General features: G+C 45.5%; 1 protein-coding gene across 1 annotated transcript in view; it reads left to right on the top strand.

Annotated features, from left to right (window-relative positions):
- NOL9 (nucleolar protein 9) overlaps nt 1-22,525 on the top strand; it is a 717,932-nt gene that overhangs the window by 194,743 nt on the left and 500,664 nt on the right. Inside the window, exon 4 of the mRNA XM_069610369.1 lies at nt 8,795-8,933. Within this exon, the coding sequence (XP_069466470.1) occupies nt 8,795-8,933 (139 nt within the window). The remainder of the gene's footprint in view (nt 1-8,794; nt 8,934-22,525) is intronic.

Below are 22,525 nucleotides of genomic sequence, written 5' to 3'. Positions count from 1 at the left end.
CCATGCTGGAGAACAACAGTTACAGGTAAGTAACTTGTTCCTTCTCACTCCCACCTCCAATTACATGCCACTGCTATGGGAGTCTATCAAAGATAAGGAATACGTCGGAGGACACAATCCCTTCGAAGAACAAGTTACTTCTTACCTTGTAACGTTCTTTCGACAGGATGTTCCTCCGACATATTCCTTATCGCCCCTCCCATCCATACCCGCAGTGATACTTCCCTTGTGGTTGCAGCTTGCGCTCCTTCAAGGTCAATAACCAATTCAGGCATGACTTTTCTTATGCTACAAAACGGAACTGAGCCACGGACGCAGCGCGTGGCTATTGATGGGCATGATGACGTCGGCACCGATACGGTGGCCGTCGAGGGAACTCTACTCGGCGGACGTCGACGCGCAGCGCCCTCTACAGAAAAAATCTCCGAGGCCAGCAAGCTGGAAAAGTATTATCAAAGATAAGGAATACGTCGGAGGAACATCCCATCGAAAGAACGTTACAAGGTAAGAAGTAACTTGTTCTTTGGAGTAAGAAAAAGTAAGAGGTTGGCCACCGCAGTTTAAAAGCAGTGCATCCATGCTCCCTATTGACTTATGAAAACATGAAACCGCAGTGTAGGTCAGAGTAGCGTAGAACCGAGTAGGGACGAAGGTTGAATGTTTTCTGTATGAGCGTGAAGAAAACAGTTGGATGAGAAACCCGTAATTGTCTTGTCATAACCGATACCTCATTATTTAAAACCCTTAATGTGCAAAGCAAGTTGCAACTCTGCTTTATATTTCACACTTATCCTAGTACGGGCGCTATAGTGGGCTGTAATTCCACTGATTATGTATTTTATGTTTGACCCTTACTTACCCACGGCTTTGAAGAACTAAGTACTGCACTGCATTGTATGTAGAATAATCAGGGATAAAGTCTGTGAACCAGCAGATCTATGAATCTGACCCAACGCCTGCTGGTGTCTCTGAAAATTCTGTATGAGGTAGAAGATTGGGACTAAGGGGGCGATACCTGAGCCTCTGGTTAGATGCAGCAGAGTGTTAAGTTAATGAGCCGTATCCACAACACCAGCCACCGGACTCAATAGCGTAGAGATGCAGACAGGGTTAGGAACCGACCTGGATCCGAAAATAAGCCATCCCTTGTCTTGTCCCATGAGAATGGGTTCAGGTCAAGCTAGACAAGTGCACTGCTTCCTAAAGGGAGTCTAACACACTTCATGTTCACTCACTATTCTCCAAGCATGCAAGTGCCTGGAACAATGGCACGAATCAACACAGAGCGAATCACCTAAACATTTTCCCCAGAAAAGCACATTCGATCTAGACAGAATAATGAATGTATGAAAGGCATCAGAAGGGCGCATGTGTACAACAACACCAATGGGACAGCTACCTGTACCAAAGCCACTAAGAGACCGAGGAAATCTAAAACCCGGGCACTAAAAGACTCACAAAGAGCTCCAGGAGCAAGTAAAATCAATTAAAAACTGGGTACTCGAACCTGCAGGTCCCCACCCACAAAACTGGGTACAAATTATATCACATCACGTTCTCCAAGGAGAGCCCCCGTTGAAAGAAAGCCCTGAAGAAATTTTGGACACTTATAATCTGGCTATCGTGAATAGCATGCCAACCAGCATCCCAATAGCCCCGATTTCACTCTACCACAATCCACGCACATGCAGCAGATGAATGTCCTGTTCACCCCCAAAATGCATGCTAAGATTTCTATACTGTTTTTATTGACCTCGGGCACTTTCGAAGGTTTCCCGAACTCGACAATAAATACCAGCATGAGCGTATTCCCACTGAGATGACTCCCAGGAGGGGGTGACAACCTAGTCACAGTACATGCCCCACTGACTTATTTAACATGGTCCAGAGATTCCCAAAGATACGAGAAGACCCTGTCAAATTCCAGGAGGAGCTCGAAGTTACAATAGACTCCTATCACCCCACTTGTGCTGATTTAAATCAGTTGTTACCAGCAGTGCTGCCCCAGACACCTTTTGCTTTGCTTAAGGTGCATGCAAATTGGCCAATGAAAAAGCCAGCTACGTCTAGAGGTTTAAAAACATTAGCTGGCATATTGGTACAAACTATTCTAGAAATGTGCCCCCAAAAGACTGATTGGGTAAAAAAAAAAATGTTTAGCACGTTGGCAATATCTCGAATGTCTAAAACAATGTTTCGAACAACATTTTGGTATCGTGGGGAAGGATGAGGTTGGGACATCATATTGATTGAAAAACCTTTGCTATGCTAGTCTGGACACACTTGAGGAGCAGCTCGACATTAGTTACTTGATTCTCTATGCAATATCCCTTGTAAACGGAAATGATTAAGGGACCACTGCAAACATGTGGTATTTCGGCACAGCAGCAAAATCTATGACTTGAGTCTGAACTTGTAGTGTCTACAAGCTTGTTGCACCACTTAGGCTTCACAAGACTGGCTGCTCGCAATTCTTGCCATCTTGCATCCTGGCCTGGTGAGTAAGGTGGCCCCCCCTTCTCCCTCTGTCCTCTCCTCCATTCTGCTACCTTTCTGCTTCATTTCATTTCTTTTTTTATCCTTTCTCTCTCCTTTTCCAGCCGTTTGCTTGTTGTGTGACCCCCCCCACCCATGATTGACTGCTCTATCGTGTGAAACCGAAACCTCCTTTAGAGACCAGGATGCTTTTTCCATCTTGCGTCCTGACCTGGTGAGGTAGGTGACTACCCTTCTTGCTCTCTCTGCCCCTCCTCCATTCTCCTATCTTTCTGCTTCATTTCTTTCTTTTCTCTCTTCTTTTCCGGCCTCTGCCGTCCCTGTGCTTGATGTGCGACCCCCGCCGGCCCTCCATGGAAGCTGTCTCTTAACAGTGCACCCCAGGGCAGCCTTGCCCGGGCAGCCGGCTAAGGGTCGGAGGCAAAGGGCAGCTCCCCACTGAGCAGCTCCACTCAGTGTTTGCCCGTGTTTGCATGGGAAGCCTGAAGTAGACAACCTACAGCGACTGATAAGGGGGAGTGTGGTGTGGGCGAGCAGTACAGCCATTACTTTACTCCAATAAAACCCCATCACTCTTACTACCTAATATCGCATACCTACATGCACCTAGCCGAATTGGGTAACTGGTATTCATTGTACTGCCAAGGTTGAATCGCAGGGTTTTTAAAATGCACACCTAAAGTTGAATCTACGTGGTTTTTCGCAGTACTGCCAAAGTTCAATCCAAGTATTTTTCCATGTAAGGTTGTTATGGGCGATGAGCACAGTCATTGCTGTGTTCATTTAAAACCCTGCCTCTCCTTCCTAATTTGCCACCTTCATGTTACAGCAGTGTGTAGATTGACCCTGCATCCCCTGGATAGTAATGCTAGATGTATTGTGAGTTATCTGTGTATTGCTCATGTGGGACTGGGGAGTAGGATAATGCTTATTTTGGGGTTAGGAAATGTGAGAAGGAAATGTGCTGCATTTTGATGGATTGGGGGGGGGTAGGAACTGTTCTGCTTTTAGATGGATTTTGGGGGGGGGTAGGACGTGCCACATTTAGTGTTTGAGGGTAGGAAATGTCTTCCACTCGGATGGATTGCCGGGGCAGGAAATGGGTTACACCTGGATGGATTGTTGGAGGACTGTGTCCTGCTTAGATTGCTTGTGAGGGTTTGTAATTGTCACACTTGGATAGTTTGCTGGGGTAGGAAATGTGTTATACTTGCCTGTCGGAGACAAACAATTTGTTACACTTCTATGGATTGTTAGAGGAAATGTGTTACTCTTGAAGAATTGTGAAGTTTAACACATGGCTGCATTATAAGAAACCATGTCGTCTCTCCTGAAGAAACTTGGGCTCGCACCTTAATTGCTCTTAGAAGAACAGTAATGAATGTTCTGAAGGGTGTCCCGTGCACGCATTAAGTTTATCTGGGAATGACCATTTGTGCTGCACCTATAAAGTTCGCCCGCCTTTTACCCCAGATCTACGCTGGTAATCCTTCCATTACACTAAAGAGCCTAACTCAGCCTTGGTGTCCGGATATCGCAGTTAGTAGACAGCTGTTAGCAGTGTACATAGAACCAGGAAGAAATCTAGTAAGATTATAAAGGTAGCTAGCTGGTCCATGGCATCTAGAGAATCCTACTATTGTAAATCCTATGGTATCCGCCTGGTACTATGTCGTTACCATTCATCGTTCCCTCAGTGGTTTATATTTGGATATCCCAGCCCATAGAGAGCACAAGTGCTGCAGGAAGTCGCCCACTTGAGACCTTAAGACTGGATCGACACCCCCTGTCTGCAGCAGGGGCTGTTGGACCAGATTCCTGTCTATTTATGGTCAACCCATGCAAATAATACAGGGTATATGGTGAATGCTGAACCCGTTAAAATTGCACTGAATCCTGCCAAACCCTTGCCATGTGTACCTCCATATATATCCAGACAAGCTGAAGAAGGCATCCGCCCAGTGATGGAATCGATTCTCCAACAGGGCATCTTTGTGCCAACCCGCAGCTCCTGCAATTCTCTGATACTGCCTACAAAGGACTCGAAAAAGGGACACAAGCAGCAGCTTGGGTCAGAGTGGACACCCTAGACACCTCTATGTGCACTCCAACGCTTTGGAGCGACTTCTTGGATCAAGGCAAGCAATACGTTTTCTCCACACAGTACTGTTGGTTTGAAGAAATGTTAGTGGCTGGATTCAATCTTCTTCGATTCCTGAAGTGCTGCACTCTGCTGAGGGGACTTGGATGAGTCGGATTGTATCTCTGGTGGTTCACCTGGCGCTCAGCAAAAACTTGGACTGATTCGGCCTTAGCAAGATGATGCACTTTGATTGGGTCGAAGGTCTCCTGGTATTTGCCGTCTGCAGCTCTGGAACGCCTCAGCACCTCGGGAGATGGCTCAGATTGTAGTTAATCTCAGGGCTGGTTGGTCCCACCAGCCAAAGGGAAGGAGTTGTCCTCTTCAGAGTTCCTCTGATGCATAGACTACAGGGTCAGGACATCGGTGGTCACTTCACGGTGTTGCAAAGGGCCTGCAGGCGTCTCTGGTCGTCTTCTTCGGTTACTTCAGCTTCACGTGGTCGACTTGCCTTTCACCTCAGGAACCTCAGCTTTTATTCAGTTTCAGCACACACTCCTCTGCAATCTCTCTCAGCAGCTTACAGAAAGGGGCAGGTGGCTGTTTAATCGGAACAGCCAGACCCCCAGTGGGAGCTAGTTTCATTCAGGCACTCGGGAAGACAAAGAACCGGCGAGTGAAAAAACTCCTCTCCCCACTTCCTGCCTGCCCAGACATATTGGAGCCTAGGCAGGGACACCCAAGGCAACGCACACATACAGACTTGTGGCCACCAAGTTAGTACTTAGGTGACCCTATTGTGCACAACAGGGACTGTGAATACAGTCTGCGGTAACAAATAACACACTAGTTGGTAGAACGCGTTCACTGCCAGCAGGCATAACTAGAAGGTTGTCAATATGACTAAAAACTCACAGGAGCAGAGAGAAGGGGGATACTAACTATCCCCTTGGCCCTCCACATAAGGTGGTGTGTGCCATCTCTCAGTATATAACGTTTTAGGAGAGATACAATAAGAATAGTAGAACAGTATAAAGTAAGGATAAAGTAAGAATCTCATAGCAGAACCCAAAGGGTTCCCAACAACACTGCCCACAAGGAGCTGTGTGCTGCAAAAGTTATATACAGATGCCTTAAAAGCGATATGGAGGAAAGTAGACTTCATAGAAAAAGTAAGAGTTCCAAAAGGTAGAGCCCGTAAGAATGAATGGGTGGAAAAGGGCTCCACTCATTCAGGAGATAAAGAAAAAGAAAAGGGTCCAGAAGTCCAGCAAAAAGTGCTGGGGGTCTCAATAGGCGAGGGAATGAAGCATACAAATTATCCCAAAAATAAGCAAGAATCCAGCCAAAAAGTAGTTTTGCTGATGGACTGAATTCAAGTTAATGGAAGACAATTGTAAGAAGAAAAACGTCCTACCATCCAGATTCCCTAGTACACCCTCGCCACCCTGTGCCTCCACCAAATCGCTAAAGAACTGAAGCTGCCTCCTTGACCCTGGGATATCTTGCTACCTGCAAGTCATTGACATTTCTCCAAGGCCCATTTCAAGCTTCAAATGCTGTGGAAAATCATCCTGTACTTGGAGATGGCACTAGATAGTGTTGACCTATGCACTTGTGCTGTCCACTCGTAACTCCTGTACTTCTGTGTACCTAGACCTGAACAGAAACCAGACACACCAACTCCGGCTTACGCAAAGTCTCCCTGCTAGACCTATCTTGGACCTCCCTATAAAAGCTCCCACTGCACCAGTTTATAAAGCAAAAATCTGTCAAAGTACTCTGACACCCTGTTGCGTTTTTAAAGAGACTTTCAGCATCTCAAAGCCCTTGGACCCAGTACACCCAGCTAGAAACTATACGTCGTGGGACTAGCACTGCTAGACACTTCCCAAATGTAAAAGGAAGACACATGGGGGTTGGGGCGAAATAAACTCTTTTCGGTTTTCACAACAAAATACGTGGAATGACCGATCCACATACTTGATACTGTAGCCCATTTACAACAGTTTCAAGAGATTGCAAACATCCATAATTTGCCGTATTCGCAGCAAATTGGAGAACACCACTGGGCATCTCCATAGAGTATAGCGGTGAGCCATCTAGACCCCAATTCAAATCCCCTTTAGTGACACTTTTGCTCTTGTAATATCCTAGCTTAACGTGCATGGCAAAATTGTACTGCTTTCTGTACCTAGTGGGGCTCACTCATTTTTATTTCTTTTTGTTTTTGGATGCTTTGCTGTCATATGCTTTGTCTTAAATATACTTTGGTCACAAATAGGAATGTACTCTGTACTGTATCTCAATAAACTGCACTTTCCACTACTCTTTGTTCACCCATACCCCAGCCCCATTATTGTTTCCCTACACCTGATGCTTTGAAACATAGGTTGGTGGGTTATAACCTCAGTCCTAAACTGAGCAGGCTCTGTCGGAGTGCACCCTAAGGCCACAAGGAGTCCCCCAGCAGCATTTGGAGGATCCATTCTGGCACACAGTCCGACTACACACCAGTCCAAATAATGTTGTTTGGACTTGTCAAAGGAAGCACCAAAGCGCTAACTGAATTTCCAGTCTGACCAGTAGTTGGAGCCAGCTGCCAAGGGTTCTCCGTGGAGCTATCTCATCTCTCAATCAAGTCATCCATCATATGAGCACTCGATCCTCGATCGGGAAAAGAGTGGGAGATTGCATATGTCAGCCCGCTTTTTAAAATGCCAGCAAATTAATCCTCAGTATAGCAGATACTCCGGGCAAACAGTCATCCCCCATGGTTTGGGATGTGCACAGGGTTCCTGACACTGGTCCTGGCAAATTCACCTGGACTCTTTCTGTCATTGTCATATAGAGCAGAGCAGTGCTGTGCAGCATGGATCAGACAGGGAGCACCCATGACTTTGGTCCTCCTACCTTAGGATATTGAAGCCTCACGTGTCAGATTTTCATTTTGAAGAATACATAAGCCCCAGCAGGTCCCCCAGGTTCTCCTCTGTTTTCACCTGTTAAGAATAATGGGTCTTCATCATGGAAAATAAATAATTGTTTTCACTCAGTTAACCTGTTAGTATTTTACCTCGCTGTAATCAAACCACTTTTATAATATTGGGCTAGGTTATGGACTATGCCTAATTTGTTAAAATAGAGAGATGCTGTGAAAGATGTCCTTTAACAAGAGGGTGGGACAAGTACTCCCTGATTTCAAAAAACTATCGAAGAGCTTGCGCCATGCTGAGTACTGGCAAAATTAAGTCAATTGATTCAAACACTAAACCCACAATCAAGAGCATATACCAAGCGCAAGAGGAAGAGTCGTTACCATCTAAATTACAAAGTATGGCATCCATCAATCTCTACTGGAACAAATAAAGGTATGAGAAATACTTGGGTTTGTTGTATAAAAAGAAGCCTCATGTATTTTGGATTCAATTTCGGGTTGGTATCTTGCCTCTGACTGCACGTCCATCTAATTGGGACAATAGCCACAAATGCTGCTATTGTAAGTCAGTAAGAGAAAGTGAAAAACATTTTGTTTTAATCTGCCCACTTACCTTGATTTTACAAAGTTCTACTTGAAACCCTGATTTGTAGCACATTGGATTAGAAGGGTAGCACATGTACCTGAGAGCCCTGCCCTAGCAATCCATCAGATCTAACTTCTACTTGTAAATGATGTATATTGATGTATGTCCTGAATTTTTGCACTGTATCTACTGTTGACTATATGTATGCCTTATGTAACCATGTATAAATTGCTCCCTGATGCCTCCGGGCTGGACGGTGCGTGTTACAAATAAAACTAATACAAATACAAAACAAGATTGGCTCTTTTGTAGCAGAACTGATGACCGTACACTCGCCTATGTATTAGCAAAGTATTTCTAGATGTTGTCTGAGAAGGTCAATGTTTGTATGTATATCATTATGATGTCGTTCGATAGTGTTGCATGTTTGATTACAGAAGATTTTAACAGGATTGTATTTATTTAACATGAAATGATGCATAGCTTGACTAAATGTAATGTTATGTGTTGCATGAATTATGTGCAAATGTATTTATTTTTGTTTGTTGCCTTTTGTATCCATGACATACTATCGATTTGATAAATAAAAGAAGTATTATTTAATGGATGGATGGCTCTTTGCACATATTACATATGTATGTTTATTTTGCATTGCTTTGACTAAGATTTTCTTCTATATTGTGTGTTCTAACAGAATGAGAAGTCATGTTGCTTTTCCCCAGAAGAATCTGCTCTGACTTGTGCAGGAATCGGAAAACTTAATGCAGAATGTGCTTGTGTGATGTCTGAGAGCTTCACAGTGGCAACAGAAGAATTAATAAAAGCCTGTATCGGTAAGCATTAAAATGTAAATATTTGCCATTTATATTTTTCTTCTTTCTTCTGTTCACTCTAAAATCTGCCTATTCATTCAATTGCTTTGATGTAAAATGTGAAGGTTAAAATGTATTTTCCATCTCCTTGCTTTTAGATTTTAGAAACGTGTGGGGTATACGATTGCGACTTGGCAAATGTTTTAATTTAAATTGTGCTTTGCATGATATTTCAATCTCCAAACAATGCTAACGTATTCATTCTTAAGAAATCTGGATATTTTCAATAAGTGTAGGGATGCAAATCTTTCAACTGTAGTTAGGGAGATTTCACGCAAGTTCTCTGGTGAGAGCGTAAGAAGACCAACCTAAGTGCATGTGTGTGGTTTCCCTTATGCTTTTTCTGACTTGGTGGTTTCCGGCAAGCGTCGTGCTTGTGTAGTTGGAGAGGGGGTTGTTATTAAAATATAGCTGTGTATAAATAGATTTTAGATAAAGCAATGTGGATACAGAACACTTATTGGAAAATATACTTTATAAGTTGTGCACTATAATAAATATTGTCATTACAAGTAAGTATTCCGAAATAGAAAGGAGGCATTAAAAACCATAAAGTGAACTCAGAAAAGTACACAGAAGTATGCAAACATTAATTCATTATAGTTCAGTAATGTACTGTAAAGAATTCAATACGCCGTGAAAATATAAAGTTGTTAGAAAGTTTGTCCATAGACTTTAGTGGGAGGAAGTTGCTAGCCAGCTCTCGGTTATATTGAAGAAATTAAAGTCTTACCAGAGTGCTTGGGAATCTGCACAGGTGCTAATATTCTGGCTGACGATTGAGGGATGCAACCAAATTAGGTGTAGACCAGAGGTCGACAAGAAAGAGCCCTACAGGTGATTACAGGAGTCTGGTGCAGACAGTTGCTGTTGTGGTACACAGGAGAAATGTCTGGAGGAAAGGCCCTTCGGTCCTCAACGACAGCTCAAGAGTCCGAGTTGGAGCCAGTGGACCAGGCTTTTTAAAGTTGGGACTAAAAGGTCCAGGTAAAAAGATTGGATACAAAGCCTATGGCACGTAAATGACAGAGCCAGCAATGTAGGTGAGGTCACAAGACCCACAGGAGACAAACCTCATGTTGGTGGACTGAAGAACAGCAGCAGGATAGCCCAGTACCGAGCCTTCGAACAGGTAATTGGATGCTCTGTTCAGAATCATAAACTGGAGGCAGGACTAATGGAGGAGGGGTTACCTCGTAGAAGTATCTCTGCAGAAATATTTCCTGAAGAGTCTTGGAATGCTTTACCAGGAGGATAATCACAACAATGCTGAACAGTGACCAGCAGTGCAACAGTGGCTCCAACTTCTCTGTTGGTTATGTGAGGGGTCAGAAATGAAAGACAGACGCAAAGTTTTCAAAATCGGACATCTTTATTAAAAGAAAGGGGTTGGATAAAGGCCTTTCTGCCCCTATCTTAATGAGTTTCCCTTCCTAGGAAACTAAAGATCAGTTTGTCTCGTCGTCAAAATTATGCGTACTGTCTTAGTTTCCAAAACGTATCTGACCCTCACACTAGAAATTAACAATTAAAGGTGTATGGTAAATGCCTCTGATTTTTGATTTAGCAAAAAGTGTGTACAAAATAAATATGGAAATTCAACAAACAATCCTTGAACTAAGGCGGTGGTTCCCTTCCCATGGATTATTTCAGGTAGGATAGCAAAGGTGTCCTTTTTAAACGATTCCTTAGGAGCAACAGAAATCTCTTTGCCATCCCCAAGGAAGTGTTGTGTGAAAAAATGTCTTTTGAAGAATAGCAAATGTGTTACTTTTATACAGCAACTTTTTAAGGATGGCAAGTGTTTCTTCTACACAACAACTTCTTAGAATGATCTCCTGGTATACGCCTCTGCCAAGAATCCCCTTTTGGGTTTTGTAGATCCCCTGCTATACTCTCCTGCCAGTTATCTTTCTCCCAAAGGCTCACTACTTGATGTTGTGCTTCTTTCACCAAGACTACAATGTTCTCTTTCTATTTAAGTATAACCGAGTTGTACTCCTTTACTGTTTATACTTCACTGGCTGCTTGTTCCAACTTCCCCCATATTGACCTCGCATATATGGAGACTTGTACAGATTTTGCCTTTCAGCTTCTTCATTAATGTTCATCCGCTGGTCATATTTATTCCAACTTTCCCCATATTGACTTCTCTTATAGGAGGACTTCTGTAAATTCTGTCTTTCTAATTTACTTAGTCGGTATTCAAAATATGTTTTTAATTGATCATATGCCTGTCGGCATGCCCGGGGTCCCCAACACCTATGGGCACACTCGCCAGTATCTGATGGCGTTTCCGACCTGTGACACGTTGCTGCAGCAAAGTTTTTACTGTGGGAAAGTTTATCCCGCTTGGCAGACCGTCATCTTTGTCGGTAGAACTGCTGCTATTTGACAAGACAGTGTCCCCAGCAGCTTTGCTGCCGGCTCTTCAGTGGTCCCCCCACAGCATCCGCTGTGCTTCCCCTGGTCTCGCGCCTCTCCAGTAAGTAACGCTCACAAGCGGTTGCTTGGAAGCCCCTGTCTTTCTCAGCACGTTACGTTTCCATTGACTGCTTCTGCCTTCAGTTCTGCTTCCCGCTTCGCCTGCTCTGCATCTCTTTTCTACTTCTCAATTGAAGGTGTTCACCATATTTAAATGTCCTGCACAGCTGTTTCCATTGTGACAGCTAGTCCGCACTTTTAGCTTGGGGGTTCCTTCGATCCACATTAACTTGTTCTTCCTCTTCCTAGTCTCCGTAGTACTTGTGGCTTTGGTGGAGTTGGAGTCCATAGGAATTTTAGATTTTTTAAAGTTATATAGTTTTAGATCTGTGTTTAAATCAAAGATATCAGAGACCAGAGATGTTAAGGGAGTATTGTGTATCTGAGGTATAAATAGTATTCTGCTCAGATTGTTTTGTAGGAGGAGGGGTTGGATCTTAGAATGAAGGGGATTTGTAAAATGACAACAAGCCGGGGATGTGGCCGGGAGCCGACCGTGTGCCATGGCTCCTTAAGTGCTCCTGGACGGCCCCGTCGTCGGAGTAAATTCCCCTCGGACTGAGGCTCCCGCCGCGCCGATCTTAGATCCTATAGCACTATGAAATCCTGCTGCATCAATCGAGCGGGGTCGGCGGCGTTTATGAACAGCCTTCAAGCCTTGTGAGCCGTGTTTGCTCCCGCCGGACCCGTGTTAGAAATCCAAGATGGTGAGCGGGCGCCCGTAACACCTGAGGCCTCGGTGGGGAGGGGCGTTCCTCCGCTCTCATCGCCAGCACCCCGTGGGCCTGGGGGAACCCTCGCTCCCAGCCCCCGCCGGGCAACGCTGACATCTGTTCCCCATGCGGGGCACCGGGTGAAGCTCTGCAGGACCCATCAGCCGAAACTTCCACCACAGTGTTACACTTCAGGCTTCCCCGCGGGCCTCCTTGCAGAGTACGACTTCTTTACAAGCTCCTCTATGGACCAGATACAGGCTACCATGGCGTCTGTACAAACTTCGACGGACTCCGGGTCAGCTGACACATCTTGTACGTGGAAGACGTACGACAAGACATGCCCCTCTTACGACTATAAAACCACCGTCTTCCAAGGGGCTTGTTGCTGCTAATTAGCGTTACAAGCTACACGCGGTTTCGTCCGTTACTTCTTTGTGTCTTCCTACACGATTCCTCATCTGAACTCCTTGTTTTGACCTTTGCCTGACTACTGCATTGCCTCGTCTCCTCCTTTATTCCTGTCGTGCTCGTCTGGTTGCTTGACTCGGAACGTTACTGGATCCGGCTCCCTTCTGTCTCTTGCGGTACTTCATTCCAGGTTGCCGCTTCTGCACTCGGAACCAAATTGCTGTCGACTATCTGGAACTTTTCTACAGCTACTCGGGATACATGTGTGCTCAGGTACATGCTTAATTGGCTATCCCCATCTCTGCTACTATTCATCTCCACGACCTGTTTGGATATTTGTCTTCTGCTGGATTCTGGGACATTGAGTGACTTTCCTGTGAGACTGTCCTTAAGTGCATATAAACGCTTTCCTGAAACTGCACCAACCCGGCACTAGTGCGACCCTCGTGCCGTCTGGGGCTACTTCCCTATACTAACATCCCTGTTTGTTATTTTCTCCTGTCGTTGTCTTCTGTTTCCTGGATTCCTTTGCTCAATATATCCTTATTCAGGTTAGTTGTTATCAATTCTATATATAGTTGGGACTGATATTGAATTAGACCATTTCCACTCATTTTGTGTTATTCCGTGTAGATCCATCCCAGGGAAGCTCCACTCCAATACCTATCTAGGTAGTTGCCCATTTAATTCAACTGTTCTAATCACTTGCATTAACCTCAACACTGTCTAATATCTTTGTATTCCTTTGCAGCATTGGTATTGGCGGTGTGTGTTCTCCCTGCTCTTTTATTCAATTGACACCTCTGTCTGTCCCAACTGAAACAGCAGAGAGTTACATTGTGGAAAAGAGCCCCTCTTTGAGGAAGCCGGAGTCTTGTACTCAGGGGAGCTGGGATGGAAGGCTAAATATCGATTCTTGTACCACCATCATCTCCAAGGTCACGTCTCTGCATCTTCGGCCTATTTCGGAGTGGTAAGTAACAGAATTAGCAGCCAACGAAAATGTCCACGGAGGCCAGTGATGCTTTGAATCAAATCGTGCAAATGGTCACGGATCTACGTACCGACTTGACCAATGCACAAGAGGCACTGCGCCAACGTATGGACGCCATTCAGGCTTTGGTTACCACACCAGCGCCACAGATGGCCGGTTCTGGTGCTACAGCATCAGGTTCAGGGTTTCCACCTCCACAGCAGGAATCAAACCCGATCATGCTTACAACCCAGTTCCCTCTAGCTCCTCCTGAACGCTTCCTAGGCGACCCTAAACAATACCGAACATTCATTAACCAATGCAAACTGCATTTTTTGGGTCGCCCCGCTTCATTTCCAACCTATACAACTAAAGCGGCTTTTGTCTTGTCTCATTTAGGAGGCACGGCAGCCGCATGGGCTAATCCATTGTTGGAATCCAATAGTCATGTTCTCTACAATTGTGATGCCCTTCTTGCTATGATGAGTAAAGTATTTGATACTCGTTATACTACTCAAGCTACTGACCTGGAACTCTTAAAGCATCGACAAGGGAACAATTCTTTATTGGTCTATTTGGCCCGATTCAATCAGTTGGCAGCAGAAACTGACTGTCCTGAGGAAAAGAAGACAGCCGTCTTCTATCAAGGTCTCTCGGTTGAATTAAAGGACATCCTCTCCACTGTTCCTGTAGTCCCCACGGCATTCGGGGAACTGCTAGATTTAGTCCTTCAGATTGATGCCTGTAAATCCGAAAGACGTGGTGAAAAGAAACCAGCACGGTTTGAAGCCTCGTCTTCCTCACTTCCTGTGCCAGAACCTATGCAGATTGGTGTGGTTAGGGGACCACTTACCCCTGCTCAACGAGAATATCGTAGATCACACAATCTCTGCATGTACTGTGGGGCCTCTGATCACTTATTGCCTGAATGTCCCAAAAAGCCCAAAAGAAAGGCGGGAAACGCCAGATCCCGACAGTAGACAGTGTCCCTATGTCGGGAAACTCACCTTTGGACTCTACATTACAGAATCCGAGTCATTTAGTCCGCCTACCTGTTACATTTTCCTTAGATCACAGTGTTTCATTCCAGGCAACAGCCGTGATTGATTCAGGTGCAACAGGTAATTATGTTGATCAATGCTTTGCCTCTATGTCAAGAATACCACTGGTTCGCAAAACTATACCTGAAACAGTGAATGCAGTGGATGGTTCAATTCTTGTCTCAGGAATGGTAACTCACGAAAAGGTTCCACTACATATGACTACCGATGAAGGCCATACTGAAGACATATCATTCAATATCATCAAAGCACCAGCCTACAAAGTCATTCTGGGCATTCCATGGTTGAAGCTTCATAATCCTGTCATCGACTGGTCGACATCTCAGATTCAGTTCCCTTCCAATATATACAATACTCGATGTACTACATTACTCGGTATTACCAAGGATAGTCCGGTCAGGGCACTGGTTTCTCCGACTATGCATATTGGAGCTGTCTCTAAAAATGTTGTCTCTGTGATACCTTCTCAATATGCAGATTACACAGATGTTTTTGACAAAGGGATGGCGGAGACTCTACCCCCACATAGAGCCTATGATTGCCCAATAGACATAATACTGGGAGTAAAGATACCATCCGGCAGAGTATACTCCCTCACTGTCAAAGAAGATGAAGTCCTTAAAGATTACATAGACAAGGCCTTGGCCATGGGATTCATTCGTCCTTCCAAATCACCAATTTCATCACCACTTTTCTTTGTTCCTAAGAAGGAAGGGGATTTACGTCCCTGTATTGATTATCATGCTTTGAATGCAGCAACCATAAAAAACCAGTACCCTTTTTCTCTGATTTCTGTCCTCCTTGATCAATTGGGATCTTCCAAAATATTTACTAAGCTTGATCTCAGAGGAGCTTACAATCTCATCCGTATGAGAGTGGGGGAAGAATGAAAGACCGCATTCAAAACACATTACGGTCTATTTGAGTATCTTGTCATGCCCTTTGGGTAATGTAATGCCCCGGCCACCTTTCAGGCATTCAGGAACGTTTTGTTTTATGACCTTCTTGATTAATTTGTTGTTGTCTACCTGGATGACATTTTGATTTATTCACAAAACCAGGAAGACCACGAAAAACATGTCAAAACAGTACTCCAACGCCTGAGAGAACATAGATTGTTTGTAAAAGTCGAAAAGTGCATATTTCATGCCTCAGAGGTGGAATTTTTAGGATATGATCTTACTAACAATGGAGTGCGCATGAGTCAGTCCAAAATTAGTGCAATCCTGGAATCGCCTGTGCCCAATTCAGTCAAGTCTTTTCAATCATTCCTGGGATTTGCAAACTTTTATAGACGCTGCATCAATGGATTTTCTGAAATCTCTGCACCTCTTACCTCTCTGACAAGTGCCAAGGTGCCATTTGTATGGTCTTCAGAAGCTCAGAAAGCTTTTGATCAATTAAAATCAGCCTTCACTTCCGCCCCTGTCCTCAAACATCCTGATCCCGAGCTTCCTTTTTTTGTTGAAGCTGACGCTTCAGGTTATGCTCTTGGGGCGGTGTTGTCTCAAACCTGTCCTCATTCGGGAGAGATTCATCCTGTTGCCTACTTCTCTCGTAAATTGACAGCTTACGAAAGAAATTATTCCATCACAGAACGGGAACCTATAGCCATCAGAGGCGCATTCTTGGAATGGAGACATCACCTTCTGGGGGCCAAACACCTTGTAACAGCATACTCGGATCACCGCAGTCTGTTAGCCTTCAAATCTATGAAATGTCTTACAGCTAGACAGGCGTGGTGGCATTTATTCTTTTCACAATATCAATTTGTTATCACTTACCGTCCTGCTAAAGCTCAAGTTTTCGGCTGATACTCACTCTCGCTTACATGCGGATGGCCAGTCTCAACAGATCGAAGCACTTCCTCTTCTACCGAACAAAGTTGTTTGTGGTTGTTCGGTTCAGCCCTCTTTGCGTTCAGTCATCCTTGATTGGGTCTCAACCCATCCAAAAGAGATCACTGACTTCAACCTGGAAATAATTCAGGGTATGCCATTCATTCAAGGGCGCGTCTATATACCCTCAGGTCAAGCTAGAGATTTAGCGCTTCAGTGGTTTCACGATTCTTTGATTGCTGCACATCCAGGAAGTCAAAAAACTCTTGAAGCCTTACGGCGTTGGGCTTGGTGGCCTTCCATGGTTCGTGATGTAAAGGACTACATTCAGGGCCGGTCTTTGCGTCGGCATCCCAGGCGGCTGCCTGACGTCAGTCAGCCTCTAGGGGGCGCTGCACCAGCAGTCCACAGTGCTAGAATACACGTGTAACACGTTAGTTTCCTAACATTATAAAAGTTAATGTGCCTGTTCATTTTTATAATGTTAGGAAATGAACGTGTTACACGTGTATTCTACCACTGGCACTGCTGCAGGCTGTGACCTCAGCAGTTTCTAGTCCATTTGGTGCCCAGGGCGAAACAGTAGGAATGCGCCCCCCCGCACTCCATCCCATGCTCCACTCCCACCGCACCCTGCACTCCACTCCCGCCGCGCACCACTCCACCCTGCGCGACATTCCCAAACTACACTGTTAAGGAACTCCTACATTTGCAACAGTAGGCCACTTTTACACTGGTGCCCAAGACAATTTTATGCCCCAGTCCCACTTAGGCTGCAGATAATGATGACTGGGCACACCAACCAAGAGACCATGAATATGGCACAGGATGCAGTATATACAACCAACAAAGAACACAAGATGCTGAAGGGGGTTTGGAGGCAACCTAAGCCAAAAGGGCAATGGCAAGGAGACACCTGAACCCAATAAACAATCACTTTAACATTCTTTGAATGGGAATCAAGGGTTATGCTTTGATACAGTAAAGTCTTGACTGTGTAAGGATACATGGACCAGGATTATTTATTTATTCATGCAATGTTTGTCGGGTACCTGCATATTTATTTATTTATGCAATGTGTGTCGGATACAGGTATCCAACACACATTGCATAAATAAATAAATTATCCGTCTCCATGTACCCGACAAACATTGCATAAATAAATAAACCGATTCGTAGCTTAAAGAATATTTACTCAGCAACATTGGTCAAAACTATTGTCCGCATAGTGAAGTAACTCATCACCAGTGCCATGGAAGTGGTTTAAAGTGTAATTGATATATAGTTCAGAAAAGAAGCGGCATGAAAGAAATAACGCTGCTTTAAATTATTATTTTGGCCATTTTCTGGGCTTGAAGGGACGCACCATGGGCCCAAACGGTTCTCCGTTTGTACCGTGTCGGGGCCCACGGTGCGTCCCTGCAAGATACGCACACTCCCCACAGCCCACTGCACCTCCCCTCCCATCCCATCCCAATGCCAGCACAAAACCATTTAGTGACTAATGGGCCACCATTATCAGTTTCCTGCCAGCACTGTGATGGAAGGGGCTGGTCTTAGCTGCAGTGGGACCTAAAGTGTTTTTATTGGTGTGCTTATGCCCCCACCCCAAGTGGCGCAAAAGTGGTCAGAGGGAGCCTCTGACTTCTGTAATGTCACGTAGTACTTTTGTACGACGTGACATTACAGTCGGAAGGGGCAGCGCCAGCACCTGACCTGCGGAACTTTCCCCACGTCAATATGCCGCCCCACAAACTAGGGAATTCCATCCCCTCCAGAGGCTCCAGTGACCGGGGCAATTGCGTCCCCCAGGGCTATTGCCAAGAAGCAGGCCTGGCCTCGTCCCTCAGGCAGGGCAGTGCAATTGGCAAATAAATTAGCAACATTTGTTGCTTTATTACCTTCCCCCGGCCCCGGGTGGCGCCAGCGCGGCCCATGGGCACACGTGCGGTGTGCCCTCCACCAGGCTATGGGCGCGCACTGACACTGAAGTGTGGCTCGATTGGGGCTGGCTGGTGTTGTCTGCCCCGGCCATTACAGAAAAGGGGAGCGAGTGGGTCACTAAATCCTGAAGTTGTTCCCATCACAAGCACACACTACCAAGCAGCAGCAGAATCAGCAAATACAAACAGTTGCTGCATCCTGCCCTCGCTGATTGGCCTTGTTTCAGGAAATCCAGCAGTAACTACAGCCTGCCGAGGCAAGCACACTTCTTTCCTCCTGCTCCCGTTCTCGCAGGTGAGGCCTATTGCTGCATAGGTGTTTTATCTCTGGAGGCCACAAAGCTAGACACTTTTGTCAAGGCTCAAGTAGTCATGAAAAAGGAAGCGAGCACTGGTGGTGGACTCTCCTCAGGAGATCAAAAGGCCGGTTCTCAGAAGCCCTGGGCATAGTGTCACCATCAGCAGATCTTAGACAGTTGCACGTTCCAACGGGGTTGGATTGGTCGGTCCGTTGGACGGGCCAAAATCACTTCAAGGGTGAGGCCCTGGGGGCCGGTACCACGCTTGGGCCGGTTTGGGGGTTACTACGCCCCCCAAGTTCCCGCTCCCGAGCATATTGTTCGTCGTTCCCTCTTTCCTGGGCATGCACTGCTGACTTTATTTTAGTGCAAGAGTTTCATACATTTCACTGTTAGCTCAGACTTGTCTTATACTCTTCTTTATCATTGTGCTTCTTTTGTTTGGAATAGCAATCATGAGATAAACACCTACATGAATGCGCCTTGTGAATGATGGTGTGAAGGATGGATGCAGGCGCTGGACCAAAAGCTGAGCGAAGTCTGCACAGCAGCTACCTTGGGAAAGCGACTCAGCAACTACAGTAGAAACAGTCTCCTTGGACGGTTGGCCCGTCTTCCGTATAATGCAAATACCCAGACTTGTAGGATGCATGCTTCACTTTCTTTGTTCCATTGGGGACGACATGCTGTAACATCAATTCATCGCCTTTAAAATACCCTGCACAGTGCAACTTCCGATCTCCTTTAACACAAACGCTGGGAAATGGCCATGACTAGCTAACGCCACATTAATCAAAGCCAGGTCTCTAAAGAATGGTTCAAGTGTTGGGGAATCACCTGTTCACACTTTGTCGTGTGACCAACCAGTGCGCAAAAGATGTTTCAGAGCGTGGGGCACTTGATGCCACCCATTTCTGCATTTGACACACTAGCAGCTAAACACACCCTGGGGCGTCAGTTCCTTCTGCATAGTCCATTTCCCTCCCAATCTCGGGACAATGTTCTTTACCATAATGGAGAATGTGAAAAAGCGCAGGGCTGCAAGGCTGAGGGCTGGGGGGTGAGGGTGGAGGGCAAAGCGCATTACGCTTGGGGTACACTGGAGATGCTTCCCCTGATACCCGCAGTACTCCAAGTCCTTCGAAATGAAATTCGTCTATACACTGCATAATGTGCAAGGCCCGCTGTTATTCAAGCAGCACGCGACTAGTAATTTGCAAAAAGTAAACTTAACGAGTCCCAAGAAAAGGTCATCTTCCACCTTTTAAGAATTTGATTGTTTTTGTTTTTATGTTGGGATGGTAGACATCGTTTTTCTTTGCGATCTTACAGTTTCATGGTGCTGTCGGGAGCTAAAATGTGTGATCACGAAGGAAACATTTAAGAATTTTGAGAGTTCACAAGCCTGAGCGAAACAAACCCCAATACTCGAACTGCCATTTCTCTGCCGCGGTAATGCACTGCAGTGTGTTTCAATGTAAAGTCCACATTGTAATGTCATAATTTTAGAACACCACCACTCCAACATTAACATTGGGAGCTATGTTGAATTGTAAATGCATGTTAACTCTGCATATGTTTAAAGTAGACTTTACCACTCACATGGAGTAGTGATATTGTTTACGTGTGTCCCTCCTAAATATATTTAACTTCCCGTGAAATATTTGATGCAATACATATTGCATAAATGCATGTATTTTAATGCTGAGATAGACGGGCTTGTACAGCTATCGGTGGGTATGATGCTGGTTGCTTGTTCTTGGATGTTTGAGTAACACTGTTCAAGACCAGCTCATCACCTTTTAAGAGTGGCTAAATGTTTGAGGTCATACGAATGACATTAGTGTAGATCTGAAATTGTCGATTCTCTGACCTGAGTCACAGCAGCAAACTGGTCATTGTTACTAAAAATGAAGAGCAAAAGCAGACTAACATAACCAGGCCTGTTTGGGTTTGACCCTCTTATTGCTGTTTTCTGAGGTTCATGAAATTCAGCAGATGCCAGCATTGACAATTTTGTTAACTCATAGTCCCCACTCCCGCTGCTCAGCCCATGACACATGCATGAGATCACAGGTCGGGGTAGTGGAGGCGCCAACGATGCTTCCCGCCTGGGGTGCAATCTGTTGTAAGACCGGCCCTGACTACATTTTGACTTGTTCCATATGCACTCAGTGTAAAACATCTAGAGCCAAACCAGTCGGTTTGTTACAACCTCTTCCTGTCCCGTACAAACCTTGGCAGATGCTGTCAATGGATTTCATTGTGGAACTTCCTGACGTTCAGGGCCATGACACTATTTGGGTAATCGTTGATTATTTCACAAAATATGCATTGTTCATACCTTGCTCTGGTTTGCCTGCGGCTCCAGGATTGGCGAGACTGTTCTTGACTAATGTGCTTTGTTTCTTTGGATTACCCTCGGTTATTGTTTCCGATCGTGGCACACAATTTACGTCACGATTCTGGAAGGCTCTTACAGCTTCTCTGGGTATTGAGGACAGGTACTCCTCGGCTTACCATCCTCAAACGGATGGGCAGACTGAGAGAACTAACGCTACTATCGAACAGTACCTACGCTGTTTATGCCTTCAGTACCAACAGTCTTGGTTTACTTCTCTGCCTTATGCAGAATTTGCATATAACAACTCTATGCATACATCAACTGGAGTTACTCCCTTTTTTGCCCTGTATGGTGGTCATCCTAGGGCACTCCCAATTGATCCGGTATTACCGGCCATTAATCCTGCAGCAAGAGATTGTATGAGAGATCTCGATAAGATTCATCGGGATGTACGCTGTAATTTACTCCGAGCTCAAGATCGTGCCAAGAAGTATGCTGATGTGCATCGATCACCTGCTCCAGTCTATCACAGTGGCATGAAGGTGTGGTTGTCCCGTAATTTTCGAATTGCGGGCAAACGCTCGCTTCTGCCCAAATATGTGGGACCCTATGTCATTACTGATGTTATCAATCCTGTGGCGGTTAAGCTTTCTCTGCCGCGATCATGGCGCATACATCCAGTCTTTCACGTCTCCCTGATCAAGCCTTTCATACAGGGGACCCGTCTGCCTACTCGTCCTTCGCCGATCTTGGTGGATGGTGAGGAGGAATATGAGGTCTCGCGTATCCTGGACTGCAGGGTGTCTAGGGGTACGTTGTTCTACCTCGTGGATTGGAAGGGGTATGGGCCTGAGGACCGTACTTAGGAGCCGCTCTCCAATTTGCATTGTCCGGATCTTCTGAGGAGTTTCCATTCCGCCAAGGGGTTTCCGCAGTCTTTGGGGGAGGATGCTGTTACACTTCAGGCTTCCCCGCGGGCCTCCTTGCAGAGTACAACTTCTTTACAAGCTCCTCTATGGACCAGATACAGGCTACCATGGCGTCTGTACAAAATTCGACGGACTCCGGGTCAGCTGACACGTCTTGTACGTGGAAGAGGTACGACAAGGCACGCCCCTCTTACGACTATAAAACCACCGTCTTCCAAGGGCCTCGTTGCTGCTAATTAACGTTACAAGCTACACGCGGTTTCGTCCGTTACTTCTTCGTGTCTTCCTACACGATTCCTCATCTGAACTCCTGGTTTTGACCTTTGCCTGACTACTGGATTGCCTCGTCTCCTCCTTTATTCCTGTCGTGCTTGTCTGGTTGTTTGACTCGGAACGTTACTGGATCCGGGTCCCTTCTGTCTCTTGCGGCACTTCATTCCAGGTTGCCGCTTCTGCCCTCGGAACCAAATTGCTGTCGACTATCTGGAACTTTTCTACAGCTACTCGGGATACATGTGTGCTCAGGTAAATACTTAATTGGCTATCCCCATCTCTGCT

Source organism: Ambystoma mexicanum, chromosome 8, assembly GCF_040938575.1.
Source record: "Ambystoma mexicanum isolate Mex_15411 chromosome 8, UKY_AmexF1_1, whole genome shotgun sequence".
In the NCBI taxonomy this organism is placed as follows: Eukaryota; Metazoa; Chordata; class Amphibia; order Caudata; family Ambystomatidae; genus Ambystoma; species Ambystoma mexicanum.
This window is presented reverse-complemented; position numbering and strand designations above follow the sequence as displayed.